The sequence below is a fragment of the Typopeltis vanoorti genome, chromosome 16 (assembly GCF_054136105.1).
Source record: "Typopeltis vanoorti isolate ZY-2024b chromosome 16, IOZ_Tvanoo_1.0, whole genome shotgun sequence".
Lineage (NCBI taxonomy): Eukaryota > Metazoa > Arthropoda > Arachnida > Uropygi > Thelyphonidae > Typopeltis > Typopeltis vanoorti.
The window spans coordinates 101898861-101926202 of NC_143564.1; the positions used below are offsets into that span (position 1 = coordinate 101898861).

Below are 27342 nucleotides of genomic sequence, written 5' to 3' on the forward strand. Positions count from 1 at the left end.
TTAACCAAGATGATTGGGTTTATGTCCCAGATTGTTGCACAGCACATAATGACATAGCACCTAGGATTCAGAGAGGTCATAACCCTGCATCAGTGATGGTTTTGTAATTATGTATTTTATCATTATTATTTCAAACTGCACCATTTGTAACGTTTTTATATACAAATTTTTATTTATTGTTTTTAACATTACTTCTCCCCCCCTCTTCAATGTCGTAAAGTATACTCTCGCACGTGGCTTCTACCTTAGTCTAGGTTGCTGTAATTCTGGTGTATTAATCCTTAAAAATTTTATTTTTGTTAATGACTGTGCCATTAAGGATTGTGTAAAAGAATTTTCTATCTTTCCTTTACATACAAGAGAATAATTTCGCTAAGCACATATAATAACCCTTAAATCAATTTTATCTCAGGTAACTCCGAATTACTCAGTAGTCGTGGCTGTTACTTCACTTAGGTTATGCAGGTTCGATTTGTTTTTGTGAGACAGTGCATTGGCTAACAAAGATCAGGCAAACTATTAACAAAACCAAGCGTGTTTATTATAGCTAAGACAATTAATTACAAAAGCAATGGGATATATCACATGCCTGACTCTCCACACATTTCGTAAGATAATTTACTTAAGTTACTAAACATAGTAGACACACAGTGGATTTTTAACAAACACATCCCTGCTCTCTATTCTATTAATATAAGGCAGAATTATACTATACACATTCTAATCATTATGTAACACAAGCACTATTCAAGTTTATGGCATTCTTTTAAGCACATTGAAACTTGTGTTCGGCTTTCTGACCATTTCAACACATTATGCCATTAGTTAAACAGAATCAACATTTATTGTCCGTATACACAATCTAGGCTATTAACATAAAGCAATTTAGTTACAAGCTCACTATATTATATATACAGTCCTGGATCCTAAAGGGTTAAGGGTAAATTGCGCTGGTTTCTTTTTCCTTTTTGCACGACGGTTGTGATCGGGCACTATCCGATGGTTCGTGTTGCAAATTTCTTCCTTGTAACAGTAATGTATTTCTTCAGCGCTGTTAGAAACTGCATAGGCTGCGACGAATAAGCAAGCACGTGGATCGGTACATTCGTCGAAGAATTTCATGGAAGGATATCTTGTAATACTGCCAGCAAACTTCCCATGATCTCCCGGGACTCCGACTCTTCCCCTCCTCGAAAAGCTTGCAGCAGGAGCCAAAAAAAAGAGCCTTCACACCCTCAATCTCCGCCTTTTATATCATTGGCTGTCTCTTGGCCTTCCTTCCAAAACTTCCCAGATTTACTGGAAGCACCCATATAATCCAGTGACGTTTGAGACTGTTGTTTACCTTCAGTTTACTAGCCTAATCCTGTCTGATCTTTTTAGTTACAATTGCTTGTGATTCTACATTCAGTTATTCTAACCTTATATTACAAAATTTATTACATTAAAGCATGATATTTATACACTTTTATTTAATTTTAATTATACCTATTTTGTGGTGAAAAATATTTCTTTTCACCACGAGATTTTACAGTTTTGTGTGTGGGGGGGGGAAGTATTCAAGTTGTATGAGGACACTGTGCTGGAACCCGTGGTACAGCCCCTGAATAACACCTTGTTTTATGGTGGGCAGTGGACCTTCCAACAGGACTCAGCCCCTACACACAAGGCAAGTACCACAACTGTGGTTGAAGGCGAATTTTCCCCAACTGCATATGGCTATCTGGAAGTCCCTGTCTGAATCTGTTTTAGTTCAAATAGTGATTGGAGCTAGAGAGAGAGAGAGAGAGAGAGCCTACAAGAAATGACACCCCAGCCTGAAGGTGCATTTGGAGCAAACAGTGGCAGTGTTTCTGTTGGATGCTGTGCATGCTGCCATCGATATGTGGCCTCACAGACTTGGAGTGTGCATGAAGGCAAAAGGGGGACATTTTGAACATCGAGTAATGCTATATGCATGTTATACATGTTTTTTTTGTGTGTGTGTGTGTGTGTGTGTGTGTGTGTGTGTGTGCTGAAAGCTGTAAATGATTTATTGATAAATTAAAGGTTTATGCGCCATTCAAGTTGTAACAGTATGTGTGGCTAGACTAGATAAGCATGTTTACAGAACACCCAGAATCACCTACCATGGAGACTCTGGGAACATGTCATAACCATTCATTCTTGTTTGGGCAATCTTCAAAGGATGAAAAGATCAGAACACCATAAAATTCTAACATTTGAAATTATTATTATTATTACTACTACTACTACTACTACTACATAACACATCCAGGGAGTCCAAAGACTCATCGAGGGAGGGTACCTACTCTACAATTCTCCGGCTCCACCAACTGCAACGACCATCATCATATACACAATGCCATCTACCGCTGACCACAACCACTAGTATTTTCACAGACAATCACAAATCCATTACCACAGCAGGATTCGAACTCGCAGCCTTTTGGCTGGAGAGTGGATACACTAACCACTCAGCCAACCAGGCCGGCATATCACGTCATGATATACATAAAGATTTTGGAAGTTTTTTCCCACTTGGTTAAACTATAATATATTTAGTTTAATCCTTTATCCAAGTGTAAGTAAACAAAGTTTGCACCTGAGGTATCTTCAGGACTGAGGCAACTCCTGGTAAAGGTGGACAAAGCTCTCATCACTACTTGTCTTGGTGTCTCCCGCAATGCAAATCACATCTCCTTGTGGACATGTATAATGCTATGCATTAAGGGAAGAGACCCAGGGGTCTGGCTCCCACTGATGAGACCTCATTAAAAGTGGTAACCGGTCTGGGTAGTGGCCCTTCCCTTAATACATACATTATACATGTCCGCAAGGAGATGTGCTTTGCATTATGGGAGATACTAAGACAAATAGTGATGAGAGCTTGATTGACCTTTACAAGTTGCCTCAGTTCTGAAGATACTTCAGGTGCAAACTTTGTTTGCTTACACTTGGATAAAGGATTAAACTAAATGTATTATAGTCTAACCAAGTGGAAAAAAACTTCCAACATCTTTCTCTAAATCCAGAGTAGTTTAATAATAAGGTGAGACAGACACCTTTTGGCAACTCGTATATGTTAATATGACTTCTCCATTGCTTCCACCTTAGTATTACCACTTCTGGGTCTCCCACTGATGAGACCTCAATAAAGGTCGAAACCGGTTTGGGTCTGGCTCTGAGAGAGAGACTGCTTGGGGGGGGGTAGGTTTTTGCCTGTCTCTGAGTGGGGCCACCACTGAGATTATGGCTCTGCTTGGTAGTGGGGTGAGCCTGCCGCTGGCTAGAGCCAATGCTGAGAAGTTTTTACTCGGTGACGGGGTGAGCTTGTCACTGAGTGGAACAACGCTGAGTTGGGCAATCTTTCGGGATCGTCTATTTTTTAGAGCCTGCTTCACCTATACAAAAGTCAAAACCGGTCTGGGTAGTGGCCCTTCCCTTAATGCATAGCATTATACATGTCTGCAAGGAGATGTGCTTTGCATTATGGGAGATACTAAGACAAGTAGTGATGAGAGCTTGGTCCACCTTTACCACGAGTTGCCTCAGTCCTGAAAATACTTAAGGGGCAAACTTTGTTTGCTTACACTTGCATAAAGATTTGTTTTGTATAGAGAAAAACTGTATGATGGGGAATCTAAACGTTCATTCTGTGACAATTTTAAACTCTGATTATGAATAAAATAAACAGCAAAACATTTTTAAAATGTTGACATGTGATTAATTGAATCACAGTTATCTGGAATGAAATTCTTTGTGAACAAAAAATGCACCTTCAGCTATGTGTAATGAAGGTTAGGGTACCCACAAAAAATCATAGTTTTGAGGTAAAAATAAGAAAAATTGTTTTGTTTTTATAAAGTTTATATACTAAAGAATATATTCCATAATTTTCATACTCAAAAACTTCCTACATTTTGAGTTATCTTTATATTTATCATTTAAATGCTCTTTAAATTATCACTTTGCTTGTAATTGTCAGAATTAAAAAATTTAAAAGCTGTATAACAGGGGTGTTTAACCCCAATGATCATGGAGCAATTTTTGGTCGATCTCTTGTGTATTCCTCCTTACTTACAAATTTAATTAAAACTGAAAACATTTTATTTATCATTATTTTGTATTATTTTTAATTCGCTTTAAGTGTATTGCTATTGTTTATTTATTTTTCGTTAAAAATTTTCAAATCAGTAATTTTCTTATAAGTGTAAATGAATTAATTTGAATCAGTGGAAGTCAAACAGCGAGCCGAGTGAATACGATTATAGGCAAAGTGTAAAAACTCGATTGTAGCTTAATTAAATATTCCAAAGCACATTACATAGATTTTTTACTTAAGTCCCATGTGAATATTGTAAAAAAATAAACTTTGTTTGTCTCGGTATAGTATGTATTAGATGTTTTTGTAAATAACTCTTTTGAAGCTAACTGTATATATTGCTTTAATAAGAATATGTTAGTGTTAAAAAAACAAAGGCAATGTTTTTGTCGCCAAAACTGTACATGCAGCATTAGAAAGATTGTTATTGAAACTTGTATGTATGAGAAAGGCTTGCAGGCTCTAAGTGTAAACATCTCCGAAGTCAGTCAGAAAGAGTTCAAACAACTTTCCAATGGCCGGCAACTTACAATCAAAAGAAAGCGGAGGAGAACAAAAGGCATGCCGAACTTGAAACTTAAGATGAAAGACTCATGCCGATTCTTTGGGGGTTGCCAAACTTCATGCAAGGTCTCAGAGGAGGCCTAATAAAAAGGGACTGAAGCAAGCAGAAGGGGTCCCAGTTCCAGAATTGCTGTCAGAGAGGAGGCCGTCAGAGACTGCCTGGATCCACGTTGCTTGAGGAGTTTCTCGCTTCCAGAAAGGAGCTTCTCTGTTCGAGACGTCACTAGAGAGAGAGACTACTTCTAGGCCACAGACAAGGTTTTGAATTGCCGAAAGGAAGAATTCCAATTGCCGGAGAAAAGCTTCCATGCCAGGTTAATGTCAGACATTCACCAGTGTGTTGCGTTTTCATTACAATTTGATGAATCCAACGACTTCACTGATATTGCTCAGTTAATGATATTTATTCACATGGATTTCAAGATTATTCAAGTAAAGAACTTTTGAAAATTATACCATTATTGGAAAGGACTAGGAGAGAAGACATTTTTTCGGCATTTGATGAATTTGTGAAACAACACAAACTTCTGCTTTTTAAACTTGTGTCTATTACTACTGATGGTGCTCCTGCAATGATAGGTAATAAATCAGGCTTCATTTCATTATGTAAAAATGATGACAAATATCCAGATATTTTAACGTATCACTGTATTATTCACCAACAAGTACTGTGTAGTAAAAGATTAAACACAAAAGGTGTTTTGGATATTACATTTAAAATTGTAAATTCTGTTCGAGGAAAAGCCCTGCAATGGCGGTTATTTAAATTACAGGCAGATGATGATAGGGAACTTCTGTTGTACAATAATTTTCGCTGGCTCAGCAAAAGTCAATTTTTAGAAAGATTTCTTGTATTAATTAACGATATGAAAAAGGAGATATTTATCCACAATTGAGTGATAAAAGATAGTTGTTACACTTATCATTTTTAGTAGATTTCTGTACGAAATTAAGAAATCTTTAATTTAGAGTTACAAGGTAGAGATAAAAATTTAATTGACATGTTAAGTTCAATAAAAACTTTCCAACAATACTTACTTTTATTAAAGAAAAATATAAATGACCGTGAATTGAGACACCTCCCATATTTATTAAAATTTTTTGAACAAAATCAAGAAATGCTTTGCTCTGATTTAAAAGAATTAGTTGAAGAAATAAATTCAAGATTTAAAGATTTTAATAAAACTTTTATTGCAATCATTTTAATAAAATGATTGTAATAAAAAGATACAATCATTTTAATAAAATGATTGTATCTTTTATCAATAATCCATTTCAAGAAAACTTGAACACCACAGAAATTTCAAATAAAATTAGTGGGCTGTTTGATATAAACCAAACTGAAGTAGAACTTGAGATAATAAACATTCAGAATAGTTTATATTTAAAATCAATAAACAATGAAGTCATTTGGAAGTATACACATGAAAAATTCCCAATATTAACTGATATTGCGCGAAAAATTCTGTCATGTTTCGGATCGACATATGTGTCAGAATCTGCTTTTTCAAATATGACTGTCATAAAAAATCAATTAAGAAACCAAATTACAAATGATCATTTGGATGATAGTCTGTGTTTGGCCACTTCATATCAACTTGACTATGAAAACAATGCCAAATTTCACATTAACTTTTTTTTTTTTAATCAACCAGCATTTCCTGTAACTTGAGGAAATGCTGGTTTTTTTTCTAACTTTGGTTTTCCAAAATAGAGAAATATTTTATTCCAATATATTTGGGTTTTTTTTTTGTTTGTTGTATTAAAATAATTAAAAGTGATAAATAAATTTTTAAATACACAAAGTTTTTAGTTGTTTATTTGTGCATAATCAGATATCAAGTTGAGGAAATGTGATCTATATAAGAGAGTAGATTGCCAAATAACTTTTTATAGAAAAGTAGCTCGCATAGTAAAAAAGGTTGAACACCACTGCAGAGCATCAGTTTCGTAAGTAAAATCAATTGTGAGAAGAAATTTTATTGGAATAAGCCAATCAGAGCAAAGCTTACAACAATATGGCCACCACTAACTGGTGTGTTTGAGCGTGTTTTCAAAACTTTCCTGGTGGCTTTTAAATATTCATAGAATAATAAAGTATAGTTATAAACTTTAAATTAATTTTTCTCTGGTTTTTAAATTTTAACACATTGCAGTTGGTTTTGGCAATATATCTTAAAAACTATTAGTCCTAGAATTTTTTTTTTTCTAACACAGCTTAATATATCCAGAATATATTGAACCAAAATTATAATCATTGATATGTATTTTCATTTTTAAAGTTTATTTTTCGAACATGCAAGATTTGTGTAATAATCATTATATGGACAAATTAAATTTCATAGCTTTAAAGGAAAATGGATATTTGCTCAATAATTTTAGTTTATATTGTTTAATAGACACGATAGAATATCTGTAGCAAATTTGAACTAAAAAAATTACTTGTTTCATAAAAAAAGTGACAAAAAATTCACAATTTTTTAATAAAAATGTGATTTTTTTAAAATTAATTTTTATTTAATAATTATAATTAAAATCAAATTTAATTATTTTTTTCCAATTCCATGGTACACCCTATCCTTAAGCAAAATTAATTTTTAAAAAAATCTTGAGACTACTTTCTTCAGGTAGATACAATATTTATGTAATCAGATAAATATTTTATCTGCTTGTACGAGGGTGGTCTGAAAAGTTCTTGGCCTCGACCATAGATGGCAACACTATCGGCAAGATTTTTTTTTCTTAGTTGGTACATCTGTATCCTTTGAAATGGAAAAAAATTGAATATCATGCGATTATAAAATTCTTTGTAAAAAGTTTAACAGCAGAAGAAATTCATTTGAAGTTCATAAAAGTTTATGGGCACTCTTCTCCTTAGTTTTCGACAATTAAAAAATTGACTGCTGAGTTTAAATGTAGCAGTACCAGCCTTGAAGAAGATCCACGTGAAGGATGTCCAAAAGTGTAACACTAGAAATCATTGATCAAGTGCACGATATGGTATTTGATGATGGGTGAGTCAAAGTGCGTGAAATTGCTGAGACTATAGGCATTTCAAAAGAACGTGTAGAATATATTTTGTATGAAGAATTGCAAATGAAAAAGCTTTGCACAAGTTGCTGCCGTGCTTGATCACAGCAGATCAAAAACACTCGCATGAGAATCTCTGAACAGTGCTTGGAACGTTTTAACAAGAATAAAAACTGATTTTGTGCGTCGATTTATTACTATGGATGAGATGTGGATTCACCATTATACACTAGAATCAAAACAGCAGTCAAAACAGCGGACAGAAGCCGGTTGTTCAGCGCCAAAGATGGCAAAGTCAGTTCCATCAGCAGGAAAGGTCATGGCATCGGTGTTTTGGGATGCTAAAGGCATTTTGTTTATTAATTATTTTGAAAAGGGTAAAACAATAACAGGGAAATATTCCGATCTTTTAACCAGACTAGATGAAAAAATTCGTGCAAAAAGACTGGGTTTGCAGAAGAATAAAAATCATCTTTCATCAGGACAATACACCTGCCCACAAAGGTGTTTTGGCAACGGGAAAATTATGGGATCTGCACTATGAATTGTTGGAACATCCACCCTATTCCCCAGATTTGGCTCCCTCTGACTTCCATCTCTTCCCAAAAACTAAAACTCTTCCTCGCTGGTCAGCATTTTTCTTCGAATCAAGGTGATAGCAGCTGTAGAAGGGAATTTTGCAGATCTTACTGAGAACCACTACAGGGATGGGATAATGGCGCTGGAGCATTGCTGGAATAAATGTATTAGTCTTAAGGGAGATTACGTTGAAAAATAAAAATAATTTTGAAATTATGTGTTTTTTCATTGTAATATGAGTTCCCTCATATTGGTTCGTTACACTTTTATATATAACCATTGATGCCCTACCTCTTTTCTTTTTTTTTTTTTTTTAAGATTAAAAAAAAAACATCAGTATTGAAATTTCTCTTATTTTATCCTGCTATTAGCAAATTACAAGATAAAAATGTATTGTATACAGTTTAAGCTAACAGAAAAGCTTAGGTGTTGGATATTATACATAACTTATTTTAATTGCTAATACAGCCTACTTTCATTTAGGAGTGCCCCTTTTTACTTGTAACCAGTTTACATGCGACAATGAGTAAGTGAGATCTAAAGTCCTAATTTAGCACCCTCTAATGTTATAAAAAAAAGAAGTATTACAGTTGTCTATGAGTTGACCTTAGGATAATGGTCTCAAATTTTTGGCAAATTAATACAGCCAATACTTCTTCAGGTTAGGAGAATTCTTCATAGCTATTGCTGACTCTAAAAATAATCTTTCTGATCTGTAACAAATTCTATATAGCACATTTGTTTTCTTCAATCTAATCATGTGTGAAGGAATGTCCAAAGTATGGTCTGCTAGTCCAGACTTGCCATAATAATGGTAGCAAATGTGCTACCCTAGTGTTGAACTATGTGCTTTAGCTTATGCTACAGTCCACTGAAACTTTTACAGTTTGCTATTTTCGGCATGAAACGCTTTGATTCCTATCTTTGAATTTCTTATTCGGCTTTGAAATAATGTGGGATTTAATGTCCCCTTAATTTAAATAATGTTATATCACTGAAGTGAAGCCTATTCGCTCTTTATATTTAAGTATTTATGTTCTCCAAGGTACCAACTTAGGACTTTAGATCTTTTGTCCATTACAATTCAAATTGCTTCACGAACTCGTTGTATGTAAACAGTAACATGTTGTTTTGGTCAGCAATAGCTGTGAAAAATTCTCCCAACCTGAATAAGTATGGCTGCATTAATTTGCCAAAAATTTGAGACCATTATCCTAAGGTAAACTCATACACAACTGTAATACTTTTCTTGCTTGTGCTAGCACTAGCTCTAAGATGCAGCTACTAAACTGCATTAAATAGTAAGCCAATGAAATGTCCCCCTCCCTTTCTTATCTACTATTAACAATAAAAAATACTGTTAATATTACTGTTCAGTTTGCTCACAAGTAAGCCTAAATGTGGATCAGCTTAAAAATTGTAACAGTGTTAAAAACACTGTATACTAACAATGAACAGATTAAACTACTCTGGAATCAGAAATAGTAGTACAGTAGTTCCCTCTTCCCCTTATCCATGGGTTCACTTTCTGCGGTTTCCCCTGGTCCAAAAATATTAAATGGAAAATTCCAGAAATAAACAATTCATAAGTTTTAAATTGCATGCCATTCTGAGTAGCATGATGAAACCCTGCACCGTCCAGTCTGAGACATGAATCTTCCCTTTGTCCAGCATATGCACGCTGTACTGTATGCACTACCTGCCCATTAGTCACTTAGTAGTCGTCTTGGTTATCAAATCAACTATCGCAGTGCTTGTGTTCAAGTAACCCTTATTTAACTTAATTGCCACAAAGCACAAAAGTAGTTATGCTGGCAATTTGGATATTCCCAATAGAAGTTGTAAACTGCTTCCTTTTAGTGAAATGGTGAACGTTCTTGACTTTGTAAGGAAAGAAAAAAAAATTGCATGCCAAGGTTACTAAGATTCCATTCACATTCAGATGACTTTTATACAGTATATTGTTATAATTGTTCTATTTTTTTTGTCAGTTGTTATTAATCTCTTACTGTGCCTAATTTATAAATTAAACTTTATCATATGTATGTATAGGAAAAAACATAGTATATATATATATATATATATATATATATATAGGCATCAGTACTATCTGTGGTTTCAGGTATCCGCTGGGGGGTCTTGGAATGTATCCCCTGCAGATAAGGGGGGGGGCTACTGTACATAGAATTTCACTTGTTAACACATTAACCATTTATCCAAGTATAAGCAAACAAAATTAGCATGTAAAATATCTTCACAACTAATCCAGAGTAATTTAATGATAAGGTGATACACTTTTTTACTACTTGTATATGGCAGATATGACATGCATTAATTCAACCTTGGAATCTCTTCTGGTTCTGACTCTCACTGATGCGATCTCAATAAAGGTCGAGGGGTAGTGGCCCTTCTCATAATGTATAACATTATATATGCCCTAAAGGGTGTGTGTGCTTTGCATTATGGAATACTAAGGCATTGATGTGAAGTCATTAGCCTCTATATACAAGCAGCTTAATTGTGTAAATACTTCACATGTAAACTTGTTTGCTTACACTTGGATAAAAGATTCAACAAGAATGTAATTTCTAATGCAGCATTCTTCACAGGATAATACATGAGCTAGAGCGACTGAAGAAACTATTGTGTGGTACTTCAGGAGGGGGGGGGGGATGAACGAAAAAGTAAATGGGAAAAGTATGTAAGTGTGAGAAATTAGGATTAAGGAGGGATATACTTAATGAGAAAAAGATGTTAGTTCGCAGATGGGAGAAGTGAAATAATTGATCATTTTGGCTAGCATGAATAATTTGAAAGGTAAGAAATATGCATTGAGAAAAGTATGAAAGAGTAGCTGATAGAAGTGAGAAAGAAAGTACAGATTGTAAGTCTGCTGCTTCTCTATGACATTACTGAATCGAGAAGATTGTGCAGTGTATAGATATATGGACAAAAGGACTTGCATATTTCTAATGTACTGCATTTAAATGGTTTGGGAGTGAGAGGCTGGAAGTACAAAATCAGGGAAACAAAGTATTATGGAAGATGCAGTCAAGTTCAACCACTGCTGAAAAGAGTGTGTGTACACAAATGAGTGTGCAATGCTGTTTCACAGTTGTCAAATCTAAATGGGTTGGCAATGACATTACACAAAGGGTCCAAGGAGGATGTTGAAATGCATGTAACATTTGCCAGTAGTATCAGAAATTACAGGAGAGGAGTTTTTGGCATTGGTCAGCTCAGCTTGGTCAAACGTTATAGGGTAGTGGCCCTTCTCATCAGTGAGACCTGGATGATATAGTTACAGGGATAGAATATAAAGGGTATTGTATTTTTACAGAGGATAGAAGGAACAGGAGGTGGGGTATTGCTTATGGTAGCCAAAGAACTTTAACCAGCAAAGTTAGACGGTAAAGATGTTAAAGTCAGGGAGAAGATTGTTCATTTGAGGCTATCTGGTCTGAAATAGATGCCAGTAGGACAAAATATATTTTTGGTTGCTGCTGTAGACCAGGGAGTCCACAAGATGTGGATACCATGTATTGGCAAATTAGTGCAATGATAGGTTGAAGGTGTGTGGGTTGCAAAGTTTAGACATAGGCAGAAAAAACGGGACATGAGTGCAACTTAAGTTATTGAAGAGGTTCTATAAGATTGACAGAAAGGAAATTTTTTAATACATGATGAATAGAGGGAGAACAAAGGTCACCCCTGGAAGTTGTGTAAGTGTGCACAGAATGGAGTGCCCTGACAGTGAATGAGCTTAAGGACAGGTATGTTAGGTATTGTGTGGGTCTTCTGACTCCATCGAGATACCCATATAATAATAATAATAGCCATAAGAGGTTTTAAATTCATATCAAAATCTTAAAAACAAAAAACAGCAGCTGGTAACACACACATCTGTATTGTCAGCTGACAGTTGAACCTCTTCTGTCAGGTCCTTCCCAATATCATTACTTTATAGAATGAATAACAATGGTTAATAATGATTGATCTCTGGGTTACACCAATAGCACTTTCTAATATCTGTCCATCAGCCACCTACTTATTCAGGTCAGTTTATATTCTGTCTTTTATATTCAGTGGTCTGTTGCAGTTGATGTAGGCCTCAGGCAACCTTGGCAGCTCTTCTTATAATGGTATTCCTGTCTATTGAAACTGTGTTCAGTGTTGAGACAGGCACTTCATAACACATTAAGCCAATGTACCATTTTCTCCTGCAACTGCCTGCCATCTCAAAGGACCATCTAAACTATGATGACCTGCCATCCTGAAAGCACTGGAGATGTGGCTAATCCATTTAGTAAGCCAAACCCAGGAATGATGTGTTCATAGTGTGCAGACCTAGTGATTAGTTGATCAGCATGTCTGTATGCAATGAAATGCATTCTGATTGTAGAACCTGTGGAGCAACTTTTCATCTTCCTTAATGTTTTAATAATGTAACCAGAAATGGCAATTAGTTATTGCATTAATAATATATATAACGAATATTATATACTTTTAGAAAAAGTTTCAATAGTTGTGGTTCTGTATCAGTCATTACCATGAAATTCTTGATATGAACCCTCAAAGGATGTACATTATACTGACATTAAGTTTACATTATTACTAACTTAACTGTTTTCATCCAGTGTCAGTACACTACAATATTCTGTCTTGTAAGACACTCAACCAAAACAATCCACTTGGATCTTTCTCCTACTGTTTCACATATACTCATTTTTAATGATTTTGCCATCAATGGCATTTCTTCATGCCTTTAATTTTTTTCTCAGAACTCTCATACCTGTGGTCTGTAATCTTTGCATTTGCATTTTATTTCAAATGCAAAAATCAAAATTGGCTTGAACGTTGTCATGTATAAAGCTGGCTTAGTGTTTTAACTAATTTTTCTCTTATTCCATATAAATTTATTCTATTTATTCCCCATATCAGCTTTACTTATTATGTTGTCTATTTTAAAATTAATTTGCCATCTTCACAAAAAAACTGCATAAATTTTACCTGTACCACAGGTTGAAGTAAATGGGAAATAGTCAAGGGATATCTGAAGGAAGCAATGCTACAATGTATATCCATGGTCAGGAGGATAAATTGTACAAGAGTTAGATGGATGAGTAGTATCATTAAGTAGGAGCTGCAAAAAATGAATAAATAAAGGGTATAAAGGAGAAAAGTGACCTGTAAGCTTGCATACAGCAGAAGGGTGAGGAAGGCAAAACCAGATTGTGAGAAGAAATTAGCTGAGCAGGTCAAAGGAAATCCCAAGGAGTTCTTTCATTATGCAGCAAGTAAGAGGAAGAACGTCTGTAGAAGGAAAACTTTCACAAGTGCTGATGATAGTGAGGTGAAAGAAGCAAATGAAATAGCTGATTTTCTGAGTGGCCGCTTTGCAGGGTATAACATCCAAGGAAGGATATTATTGATGACAAATGTGTGAACAGAGGTTGATGAATTGGAAGTACTTAGTATTTTTCACTCTCAATGCAAATACAGCCATGGGATTAGATGGAATATCAGCTCATATTTTACAAGAATGTGCAAAGGAACTGGCAATGCCTCTGACTAAGCTGTTTAACTTAAGTCTCAGCTCTTGCAAAGTCCCAAAGGAGTGGAAGGAGGGCAAAATAATTCCTTTGCATAAAGAAGGCTGTAAGACTGCAGTAGTAAATTATAGATCAATCAATATCTTGGAAGTGGTGGTTGAGGACAGAATTCAGGAATGGCTGGATAAGAATACGATACTCTGTAAGAAGCAGCATGGTTTTGTGAAGACCCAATCAAATATATAGATCAATCAATATCTTGGAAGTGGTGGTTGAGGACAGAATTCAGGAATGGCTGGATAAGAATACGATACTCTGTAAGAAGCAGCATGGTTTTGTGAAGACCCAATCATGGCTTAGCAATTGACTAACTTTTTTATAATTCAGTGACAACTGGGTTGGATCTTTATCTGAATGGCTGCATTATGATACTAGTAGATTTTGCAAAGACAGAATACTATGTGGAACTATGCAGGATGATTTAAATAGGCTGACAGCATGAGCAAAATATAATCGTGTCAGTTTTATGTGGACAAGTGTAAATTTATATATTTATGTAGCTTCATATCCATTCCCATTTGCTCTAAGTTTTGTATACATCATTTTGGAATAAAAAGATTACAAGCTATGTATCACATTGATGAAAATAAGGATTTGGGAGGTTTCATTGGATAGACAGTTGAAGTTCAGAGGGTATATTGCTTAGTCAGTTATTGAAGAACACACAAGTAGAGATAAAGAAGTTATTATTCTTCTTTATATGGCTTTAATATGTCCACATTATTATTGTTATACAGTATCTCCATGGAGTCTGGGGACTCATTATGGGAGACCCAAACTAACTCTTATACACATAAAACCTATCATACCTCTCCTTAAACTCATTCACCATACAAAAAATCTGTGGTCCACACCCTACTAACCATACTCTTACATGACTTCCACTGATGACACAGAGTTTGCTATTTGCCATATATATTGAAAATTTTCCTTTGCACTAATTTTATATCTCCCTGTAATATCTCATGTTATATAATGTCCCTTGTTTTCTGCCTATCGACTAAACTTTGTAACCCACAAACCTTCGGCCTCCTCATAGGGAGCATTCTATAGACCTGTCACCAGCAGTCAAGATACTGCCAAATCATAGCCTTATAAAGAGGGATAATAACTTCTCTATCTTCATTTGTTAGCATGTTTTTTCAACATTAAAGTAATCCTTTGAGCCATTTTGCCCTCTGAATTCAATTATCTTTAACCATTATCCCCAAGTCTCCCTCATCAATTTCTTGCAATCCAGTGCCATCAATATGATATGCCATATGAAACCTTTTCAACCTAAAGTGCATAACCTTATATTTTGCAACATTTAAATTGACAGTTATCCTTTGCCCATGATGCCAATTTATTTAAATCATCCTGCAGGATATATACATCACCTTTATCAACTATTGCTCTCCTCACTTTTGCATCATCAGCAAACAACTGAATATCTCCTCTTAAATCTTTCCCTATATCATTGTACAAATTAAATAGTGGCTCTAGTACAGAACCTTGAGGTATTCCACTAGTCACCCTCATTCTCCTAGATTCCACCCCAACTCTCTGATGTCTGTCTGTCAGCCACTCCCATATCCATGCTACTAGCTTCATATCCATTCCCATTTGCTCCAAGTTTTGTATAGTAGTTGTAGTCCGGATCTGGATTACTGTGCTCAGGTCTGGTCACCTGAATTTCTTGGAGTTGATGTAGTAGTGGAGAGGATAGATTGAGGGTGTGTTTCAAAAGTTGGTTGATAGGGGGGAAAAAAAGAGGATATGATAGAAATAGGATTAATATGAAGGAAATATTTCAGCATTTGGCTAGAAGGGGAAGAGCATCAGGCCATACCTAGAAATTTAGTAACAGAGTGATTAGAAAGGATATGAGGATTAGTTTTGCTTGGGGAGTGATGAATAGGAATTGGTTGGAAAGCGAGTTGTGAGTGCTTTGCCTGTCACTCAAACTATCCACACAATAATAGATACTGTATGGATAGTTTGGGTCTCCCATTGAGGTGCCCATGCAATAATGATAATGTTCATGCATCTTTTATTATTTATTCTGATTTCATGTCAATTTGTTACAGCTGCTACTATTCAGTTTAATTAAAGAATCCTCAAGGCTGCTAATGGATTTATTTAAAGATATAACATAATCTGCATAAAGAGCTGAGATTAACATCTCTAATTTTGATTTTAGGGTTAATGTCAGTTTCTTCATAATATGATTCACATAGATGAGTAATTATGGAGATGTGCGTGTATACTCTTGTCTTACACCTGGTTTTACATCAAAACCATTTTCCTTATACCTTCTTTAATGCTAACTGCTGACTTTTACTTCTGCCTGTTTGTCTTTTCCATGTCTATGTATTTGACAAACAGACAGAACCACCACTACCACTGCAGTATGTTCACATAATTGTTGTTACTGAGACAAAAAAAGACTAAATCAAGTGACATCCTTTTGAATAATAAAGGATGCTATGTTCAGGGAAAGGAAAGAATAGTGATAAAAATGGACACCAAACATGAAGATAAACTGCTTAATTGCCAAGCACTTTCAAGTACTCATGTTTCAATTTAAAAATTGTGAATTGGGAAAGAAATTAATTCTATGATCCCACAAAAACTTCTCCTAAGGAAGAAGTGAGTAATTTTTCTAGTTGTAGCTGACAAAGAAAATGAAAAAGGCAGTTCTTGTTGGAGATCTATACAGCAGTTTAGGGGAGAAAATTCAGGAATATGGAAAAGTTTTAGGAAAATTCATAGAAAAAGGGCAAAGCTGATAATGTTAAGTACTGGCTGGATTTCTGTTTGGGACATGGGCTAGCTAGTCATTACTAACCATGTTTTAACAAATATATGCACCATTTATATGGAGAGATAACACAAGAAATAAGAAAGTCCCATTTGACTGTAATTGCTCATAGCAATATCTTCTGGTTCAAGACATGAGTATAGAGACATAAGGTACAGACATGCAAGACAAGAATATACAGTATATTTGAAATAGGAAGTGATCATAACTTAGTTTTAAGTACAATAGGATAAAAAAAAAGTCAAGCAGTTTTAGAGGGGAAATTATTCAAGAAAAATTGAAACAGTTTGAAAACAAATCAGACTGACTGATTCAGCTGGGAAGCATCAGATGAAGTTGTATGCAAGGACAGAAATGTCCAAACTTCATGGTATGTATGTAAGAAGTTAAAAGGGTAGTTGTGAAAAAGAAGCAAACATATTGAAAATTCACAGAAAAATAAGTCAGTAGATGCCCTGAGAGAATACAGAAAAAAATGTACGGGAAGTAAGCTATGTGTAAAGGTGGCTAAATAATGGCTTCACAGGAAGAAAACTTTAGTAAGAATATAGAAGTATCAACTGAAAAATATATTCTGGATGTCTGGAGTAATTACTTTGAAAGATTTTTAAATGAGGTAGGTGACAGAATTGTAATGGGAGATATTCAAATAATGCAGTCACAAGTATATATCAAAAGCCATGGGTGGAAATTCTGAATTGTGCAGAGACGGCTGGAACCAAGAATGTTCAACCAGAAATGCCCAAGTATGGAGGTATAAAATGAGTGGAAAAGCTAGTCTGTGTTAATTTATTTAAGTTTTATTCACAACACATTCTTATTTGTTAGTTATATCAAGCATCTTCAGAGCAAAAATCAGTTTGTCACGGTACGCACACAGCAACAATTTAGTTATCAGTGGGACCAGTTTAAAAAATTGTAAATGCACAACACAAGGAACCAAAGTCCTAATTAGCACCATCTATTGTTAGAAAAGAGAGAGAAAGAAAAGTATTAATTTGATCTTAAAGTGACCGTCTCACAATTTTAGGTAGATTGATACAATCGTTGAAGTTGGGGAATATTTTAAAGCTGATTCTAAAACGTAGCTTATGACTTCTGTGCAGCACTTTTGGTTTCTGCCATTTGATCTTGTGTGAAAGGATATCCAATGAATGATTCCTTCTTTCAGCCATTCACAACAATGCCAAGTGTGAGGACTTGCGTTACTTACTCCTCTTTTCCATGCAGAATACTGTTTTCATTCTGTTCATCCAGATATCTACTGTGATCTTGTTACAGAAATAGTCCATACTGGAATGAAAACTTTCATTACTCATTCTGTGCAAATTTCCCTACTCATACTAAGAAGTGTGCCAGGGCTGTCCAAGAAAAGCAAGCAGGATATCACAGTTGGCTTGAAACCAAACACCAGCTTCCTTCACAGTTGCCTGCAACACTCGTAAAGCCACCATTAAAAGGACAAAGTCTAAATTCAACAAGGATAAATGTAGAAAACTTGTTATTTGTGCCAGGCAATTGCACCTTCTGGTCTCTCGCTAAAGCTGTTGGGCACAACTTTTGTCCATCTGTGCTACCTCCTCTATCTCACTCTTATGGTAGCATTGTAACATCACTTAAAGATAAGGCTGGTCCTTAGCTTCATTCTTCTCTTCCGTAGATGACACCATGGTAAATTAGCTCTTCCTTTACCTAGAACATTGCATCTCATGCCTCCTGTGACCTTCCACTAGAAAGACATCAGAAGAATCTTGAATAACTTGGATACCATAAAGGCAGCTGTGTCCTGATGTAATCTCACCCATTGTTCTCAAGAGATATGCTCCTGAACTAACACCTGCTCTTTATCATCCATTCGTTAAGCTTTCTTCCATACCACCAGTATGGATTTTGCCAATCTAGATCCACAAGAGATCTCCTGGCCTATGTCACACACACCTGTGGACCCATTCAGTGGAAAAGTTTGGTGAAACCTGTGCCATTGCTCTTGACATCTCCAATGCTTTTGATAGGGTCTGGCATCGGAAGCTTCTCTACAGTTACCATCATTTGGATTGCACCATTACATATAGGGTATCCAATGCTGGCTATTGATTGATCCTTATGTGTAATGGTTTTCTCTCTTTAGACTTTCTTGCCAGTGTCCTTCAGGGCTCTGTTATCTTTTTCCTGATTTTTATAAATGACCTGCCCTCATTGACTGCAAATGCTATTCATAGTTTTGCTGATGATAGCACACTCCACTCTTCCTACTCATATGACAAGCCTTGCAGAGTGTTCAAACATCTGAAGTGTCACGATCATCTGTAGTAAGTGCCCTGAACTCTAATCTCCGCATTATCCTTGATTGGGATGAAAACAACCTAGTCGACTTCAATGCTTCCAAAACACAGTTTTTGCTTGTTTACTTGCAGAAATGACCTCAGATCTTCTCCACTTACTTTTGAAAATGCTCAATTCAACAGTTAAGAGCAGATCTCTCTCTTCACAGACTGACTCTTACTCCAAACCTTTTCTGGCACAGGCATATGACTTCTATAGTATTATCAGTTTCCAAAAAACTTGGCATACTTCTCTGCTTGACAGTTACTTACTCTGTATAAATCTCAAATCTGATAAACCTTTGAATACTGTTCTCTTGTTTGGGGTGGTGCACCTGAGACCTTCTGCTAAAGCTAATACTGAACAGTGATTTTTTTTTAGCACAACAAGAAATTTATAATTTCTTTAGTGCTTTGACTAAACAATGGGATGTACTAATAAAGTATGGCAAAATTGCACTTAAAACTTTTTCTGATACTAGATGGAAAGTGAGGATTGATACCATTCATTCGCTTAGTTATAATATTGGAGAAGTTTTAAATTCATTTGTGGAAATTTATGAAGAAGCAAAAACATTAGCTTTGAAAATTAAAGATTATGGATTTTTGTGTTCACTTATAATCTGGTATGAATTTTGCGAAGGATCAATATAGTCAGTAAAATGCTTCAGAATAGAAACACAAATTTAAGTGAATCTATAAACCCGTTAAATAATGTAATCGACTTTACTAAAGAATTTAGATCGGATGGAAATTTTAATGTTATACTTGAATTGGCAAAAGAACATTAAATGTAAAAATTTCTCCTGAGTTCAAAAGCAGTAAATTATGCAGATGTAAGAAAAGATTATTCTATTATGAATGTTTGGATGAAGTGCCAGTTGATCCGCAATATAACTTTAAAGTTACACTTTTTCTTCCAATTGTGGACACTATTATTAATTCTTTGGCTGAAAGGTTTGATCTCTTGACAAGTCACTTTAACATATTTCAGTTTTTATCCAATTTCAAGGGAAATTTCTAATATGGATGAGGACACTTTAAGAAAACACTGTGATGATTTACAAATCGTGCTGATTGATGGTGAAGAAAAGGATATTTTTGCCAGCGAATTATATAATGAAATAAAATTCTGGAGGACATCATACAGGATAGCAACAGCTTAGACCCACTAAAATATTGCAATATATATATATATGTGCAAATGATTTATAAAGAGTCTTTATTAATTTACCAATTTCTCTTTGAATATGTTTGACACTTCCAGTTTCAGTAGCAAGTGGCAAATGATAATCTTCAAGACAGAAATTAATTAAAACATATCTAAGATCTAGTATGTTCACAGGAAAGACTGGTTGGACTGTCAATGATTGCAAAGGAAGATGATAACTGCAAAACTAGAAACAAGTGAAATTTTGGATGAATTTGCTTCCATAAAATAAGGAAGAGTAAGCTTTTAAATCATTTAATTTTTTCATACACATCTTTTTCCATTAAAAATTAAGTGATTCTTGTCATTGTACAATTTTTCTAGTTTGTACATCTCTAGTTATAATAACTCATAGCCAGTAATTGGCAACTTATGTATCTGTAATTCTAGTCTTTGTGTATTTGTATGTTTTATGATTTTGCTATATTGTTAATATATGTATTTTTCAAAGTACAAAATTTTACATAAAATTTTGTAAAAAAAAGTTTTGATTTTTTTATCTTTAAATTTTAACTACATTAAAAAAAAAAAAAAAAAAAAAGTAAAGGTCACTCAACTTAAAATTGCATTGGGGCGCCAGGACCCCTAGGGCCGGCACTCGTGGGAGTAATATAAAAAAGTTGTAAGTCAGCAGTTAAAATTGAAGGTACAGGAAGATATTACAGTAAATCCCTGATTTAACGGACGAAATTTCCAGTCTGTATGTCACATGAAAATTAACACCCTGTTAATTTTAAAATGCTTTTAACCAAGATTTGCTTATAATTAAACAGGTTTTTTTTGTTATTAATTTGTTATTTTTAACAAATTTTTAGTGAATAGGCCATCATATGTTGGAAAAACACTAGTAATTTAGCCGACATAAATGAGTCACCGCTCATAAAACATGTTCGCCAAATTATTAGCACGTGATCACACCAATTGCGCTATAATTAGTTCTTTTGTCACATGGCGTGACTTTTTGCAGCAGTTTTAACGCGTGCCATCCAATGCATTCGGAAAATCTACTTTATTATATAACTGACTTTCGGATTTAACGGACACCCCCCTCACCGGAATTAGTCCGTTATATCGAGGTTTTACTGTAATGTTAAATCTGTTTTTTGGACAAGGGTGGACATTATCTCCATTATCACATATGGATCACATTATGAAGGAAAGCAGCATTCAACTTAAGATCAAAATTGGTGATGGCGTGCATTGGCCCACAACTTTCATGACATTTTGTGTTTACTAATAAATTTCATAGAATATGAGTAGATGTATTCCACATCATTTGATCATTTTTCAAAGTAATCTACCACTCACTCATCTCATGGATGCTTTGCATATACACACTTGCAGATATTACAGCTTTCCTATAAACTAGTTTCTGTAACACTGCACTTCTAAATTGTCACTGAACACTACTTTCCCAAGGTACTTAATTCCATATCCTGTTAATTTTAAAAGCCATCAACCATATATAAGTCCTTTGTCCATTAAACTCACTCCACACATCCACAAATTCAATACCATTCCTTCTGCACAACCTATACATTGAGTCATTTGCAATAATGATCTTTCTTAACCCATTTCTATAATACTGTGGCAGCAAGTTCTAAATCTTTACTCTCATTCTTATTTGCTCTTTCATATCTTGTCACCTGCCAAAATAACCATCTCTAACTTTCCTCTCTGCATCCTAACATCTTTGCTGCAGGGAAACAGTTGTGTCATACTCTCCTCTTATCACACCGTCTCTGTGCAAAACTCAAAAATTGGTTAAATATTGCAAGGTAAGCAAGGAGCAGTGCCTTAACCTTATATGTATTATTCCCTGAGGCTGATCTGTATTTATCAAGAGAAGTGCTTACCTTCTATTTTTTCATAAACCAATGCCTTTCCACATTTCAGGATTCTGTTGACATTTTTATGTCAAGTGTTATTATGTACTGCTGATTCTATTTCTCTTGAATATTTGCTACCACGGCCTATCACTGCTTCTCATTTAAATAATCTTTCAAAGTAATCTGCTGGCGTGGCTAGCTGAGGTATCAGTCAGCATATCTGCTCTCCAGCCAGCGGGCTGCTGCTGGTTCAAATCCTGATGTGGATATTTGTGATTATCTATAGGCAGGAGAGATGAATTTCATTGTCTGTGATATGAGAGACCATTATCCCCCTTATTGGAGGCCTGAAATGGCTTGAAAAAGTTCCATGTTTGTTCTCTAAAGCAGGATTTCCAGATTATGAAAAAGTAAAAAAAAGGCATAACATAAATGCAGGGGGAGGAATCCCTAGGCCCACCTACACTAATATTGTATTATAGGTGCTATATTTATGATATTTGACTTTTATATTCTTACATTTTTTTCATGACTCATATTTAGCTACTTTCACATAACGCTTAGTTTTTTTTACTTAGTTTTCTCTGTATCCTCTCGCAGGTTACCTACTTATCAGCTACTTTCAGTATGATTTCTTTTTCCAACTGCCTCTTTGACTTCTTGAATCTATCATGAAATTTGGATTTTTTTATCCTTGCAAACCTGAATCAATTCTCATTATTAAACTCATAGTCTTAAATAATACTGGTATATTTGCATTTACAATTCAACTTTGAAATCAGCTTGACTAATTTTTTTTAAAAAATTTCATCCTTTTGTTTTCAATATGATCACTTTTATCCTGCTCCAAACTAAACAGCGATCACTTCCAGTATTATATTCTCCCATATATTCTGAAACTGGCATGAAGATACCACTGTCAACAATAATGTAGTCAGTATTTTGATAGTAATATTACCACCTGTTTAGGATATGAGAGTATACAAGAGGGTCTTTACATTCATATATCAATTCACTAGTATTGTTATTATTAACATAAAACATAATTTATTTATTTTTTTAATTTCAGACAGATGACAAAGGAGTTTTTAATACATGCCTATCTGAAGAATACAATATTGCAAGAAAAAATTTTGGATTAAGTTTGCAAGATCTATGGAAATGTTCATATAAAAGTATTGATTACTGTTTTATAGATGATACTATGAAAAATGATTTAAGAGAATTTTGGATGCTGGAGAAAGCTAAAATATTTAACTCTTATGGTATATGTAAATGATGTATATGAAATAATTTTGAGCCCCCAGATATGAATTATTAATGATTGATTAATTCACAGAGAATATGGCACTTTAAATAAAATTATACGTTTTAAGGAAAATATTTTCTTGAAAATAATGTGCACACACACTCTACTCTGACAAAAACTATTATTATTTGGATACCTTCAAGGAGTTACAGAGAAACCCAGTCTGATAGCTAGCTTTAAATTCATTCACTTATGTTGCACTGACCACAGCTTAAGCTGTAAACTATTCCATCTGCTATGAGAAAAATGTAGTCCTCACCCTACAAATGAACAAACTGCACTCCTTTCTCCTCATGCAGCTATTCCAGCATATCATTCATAACTTGCTGTCTCTTTCTCACTGACAACCTTTAATACCACACTTATCTTTCAATCTCCTCAATAACCTTCTGATATCCAATCCCCACATTCTCCTCTACAACAAAATCATTGGTTCTCACAACTTATTTGCTCATTTACTTCTCATATTCAAAGAATTAATCACCTTGTTTATCCTCCATCCTGGAAAACAGACCTTATGGACCCTATCATTCACTACACCTTCAAAATAAGATCTTCATACATAACCACTCGCAAGTCATTCATCATCCTTTTCTTGGCTTTCCTTCATTCCTGTCCATTAAATGTTTCTCTCACTGTGCATGCTTCTCACCCTTCAAATTCTGAATCCTGACAGTTGCACTTCTTTCTTCCTCCTGCAGTCTCACTAACTTTCATTCTGCCATTCATTACATTCTTTTGCTCCAGTAGTCTTCCTCTCTTTAGTTCTGTTATTCATGTTGTCTTCTGCACCTACAGTCGTACTCATTTTTGTTTTGTAATTCGTGCTGTCTTTTGCACCTGCAATTTCTCCATAGTTTTGTTTCTGTTTTTTATACTATTGCATTAAAAGTTAATTGCAAAGAAATTTAGCATGAAAATTCAACTGAAAATTATACAAGACTGACAAGATGGAACAAAATGAAACATTGTATAGGAATACATCCCTTTATCTAATTTTTCTACAGGGAAAAAACTTGCATGATACTGAAGCAGCAGTAGAAAACATGGTGGAAAAATGAAATGCTTGAAATCAACAAATATGTGCATTCAGTTTTTAATTCAATGACTAATTTTACAAGACGGCAGCTATATAGCTATTATTGGAATTCTTTTTCTTCTTATAATTCTACAGCCTAAATCAAAATTTTGCCTCAGATTTGTTGCTTTCAACTCTGTTTGTCAAGAACCTTACTTCTCCAGTTTGAATTAATGGAATTAGTAACTTCTAATGAAGTAGTGAATTGCTGCAAAGATTTAAAGATGGAATAATTTAGTTTCCTGAAAGGTTTACAATGAGTCTTTATCAATCAACAAAGGAAATGTTACTGACTGGTGATAATTATAAGGATTTAGTATAGTTCATTATTGAAAAATATTAATAAAAGACCTCCAGGGAGTCAGAGACTAATCGAGGGAGGCCACATACTACACACACCAGCTATCATACTTCTTCTTGAATTCATTCCCACTGCTTGCACTCACAACATCCAACGGCAATACATTTCAATCATGCACCACCCTCTGAGAGAAAAATCTAGCCCTTACCCCCTTCTTAGTGGCCTTCATTCTCAGCATCCAAGGATGCCCTCTCGTCATTTCCCCCATCATCATCATCAAATTCCTGCCATGTACCCTCAAGGGGTGTACAGGATATGATAGTACTACACGAAAAAAAATTACATCATTACTAACTTCCTATCTACAATTTTCCTCCAAATCGGTCTGTTACTTGTCAAGACTCCAACATTATCAGATCTTATATTTCTATCGTCTAAGGCACTTTGTACCATATCAATCCACCTATATCTTGGTCTTCCTCTGGGTCGTTTTCCTGCCAACCTGGCAGAGAACACTTGTTTTGCTAATCTTTCCTCTCCCATTCTATTTAAGTGACCATACCATCTGAGATTAGCTCTGCTAACGCATTCCTGGATGTTGACAATGTGAAGTTCTTTCCTAATATCCTCGTTTTTAATATGATATTGCCATTGATGCCATCTGTTCACGCCTATAATCTTTCTCAGGACTCTCATATCTGCGGTCTCTAGTCTTTGGTCAAGTGTTTTACTTCTGACCCAGCTCTCAGATCCATAAGTTAAAACTGGTTTGAACACTGTCTTGTATACAGCTAATTTAGTGTTCCGACTAATTTCTCTTTTATTCCATATCAATTTATTCAGTTGACTTCCTAGCATACCAGCTTTGCTGATTCTGTTGTCTATTTCTATATTTAATTTACCATCTTCACTAAAAATTGTGCCTAAGTAGCTGAAATGTTTCACTTGTTCCACAGGTTCTCCATTCACAACACAGTTGACATTTTCAATGATTCTGCCTATTTTCATTGTCTTTGTCTTTTTATTGCTGACCTTCATACCATATCTATTACAACAGCTATTAAATTTAGTCAGAGAATCTTGCAGACTTGTAGTGGATTTATTTAGAAGTATAACGTCATCCGCATAAAGCGAAGAGCTGACATTAACATCTGCAATTTTGATATCATGTTTAATACCACTTTCCTTCATAATGTGATCCATATAGATAATGAATAACAGAGGGGATAATGTACATCCTTGTCTCACACCAGATTTAATATTAAACCATTTTCCTATACTTCTTTCAATCAATTCTAACTGCTGATTTACAACTCAAATAAAGACTAAGTATTGCTTGATATAATGCCCCATTGACACCATATAACTGTAGCGTATTGAATAGCTTCTCTCTTGGCACCTTCATATGCCTTTTCCAAATCGACAAAACTTAAATACAGATCTCTGTTATATTCCCATGCTTTCTCGACTATTTGTCGTAAAGTGAAGATCTGATCCTGACAGCCTCTATTTGTCCTGAATCCAGCTTGTTCTTCACCAAGCTTTTCTTCCACAATTCTTCTCAACCATTTCTCAAGTATACTTGCATAGATCTTGCCAGGAACACTCAGTAGGGAAATATCGCTGAAATTCTCCCATTCAGTTTTATTTCTCTTTTTATATATGGGTACTATGAGAGCTCTACTCCAATCATCGGGAATTCGTCCCTCTGTCCAGGCTTTCTGGACAGAGGGACTTATACCTCCACACTTGAGCATTTCTGGTCGAATATCATCTACTCTTGTTGTCTTTCCACATTTCAACCCTTTGATGGCTTTTTCTACTTCAAGTATGGATATGTATTCCTGACTGCATGCCTGGTCAGTGTTTTTTACCACTGTGCTGTCATCACTGCTTGTTTCATTTAGCAGTTTTTCAAAGTAATTACTCTATACTTCAAGGATATCTTTTTCTCCCGTTTTCATGTCACCTTTATCATCTCTGACTCCTTTTACAACACTCTTTCCTCCATTCCTAAGCTTCTTCAACAACCTCCAGAATATTTTGCCACCTTCTTGATATTTATTTTCTATATTCTTGCCAAAGGCCTCCTATGACTTTTGTTTACCTAGTTTACACAGTGTTTAGCATTCTTGCATTTGTCTCTGTATTCTCTAAGAGCACAAGCTGACTTATTTGACAGGAACTTTTGATATGCTTTCTTCTTTTCCTTCACTGCCTCTTTAATTTCCTGTGTCCACCATGGGGTTCTGATTTTTTTATCTTTGCAGACAACCTCACCACATGCCTTTCTGGCAGAATCAATGTTTTCTTCAGAGTTTGCCACTGAATCTCAAAGGTTTGATTCCTGTTCTCAAACTCTTTCATTTTTTCTTCAATAATCTTTGTGTATTTTAGTCTACAGTTCACATCTAAGAGCTGCTCAACTTTTATTCGCTTTAAAACTTTCTTACATGTTATTCTTTTCAATATGAAATTCAATTTTATCCTGCTCAAGACTAAATGGTGATCACTTCCAATTTCAAATCCTCTGCACACTCTGGTGTCCTGCACCAGGGAGAAAACATCACTATCAATAATAACATAGTCAATGAGACTTTT

At 34.9% G+C, this 27342-nt stretch overlaps 1 protein-coding gene and 1 non-coding gene across 6 annotated transcripts in view; one reads left to right on the forward strand and one right to left on the reverse strand.

Moving 5' to 3' along the window:
• LOC150098221 (N6-Methyl-AMP deaminase-like) overlaps positions 1 to 23428 on the forward strand; it is a 129776-nt gene extending 106348 nt beyond the window's left edge. For 2 of the 5 annotated variants that reach the window (XM_090406091.1, XM_090406096.1), the window contains one exon: positions 23123 to 23428. In XM_090406091.1, the coding sequence (XP_090262217.1) occupies positions 23123 to 23332 (210 nt within the window). In that variant the 3' untranslated portion in view covers positions 23333 to 23428. Of the gene's footprint in view, positions 1 to 7547; positions 8352 to 20281; positions 20578 to 23122 lie in introns of those variants that run through there. The other 3 variants (XM_090406094.1, XM_090406095.1, XM_090406093.1) reach the window with 3 other exon arrangements.
• On the reverse strand, positions 21980 to 22102 carry LOC150098222 (U6atac minor spliceosomal RNA). The gene has a single exon (XR_016549621.1). It is a non-coding gene; the product is annotated as a U6atac minor spliceosomal RNA (small nuclear RNA).
• Positions 23429 to 27342: the final 3914 nt, after the last annotated feature.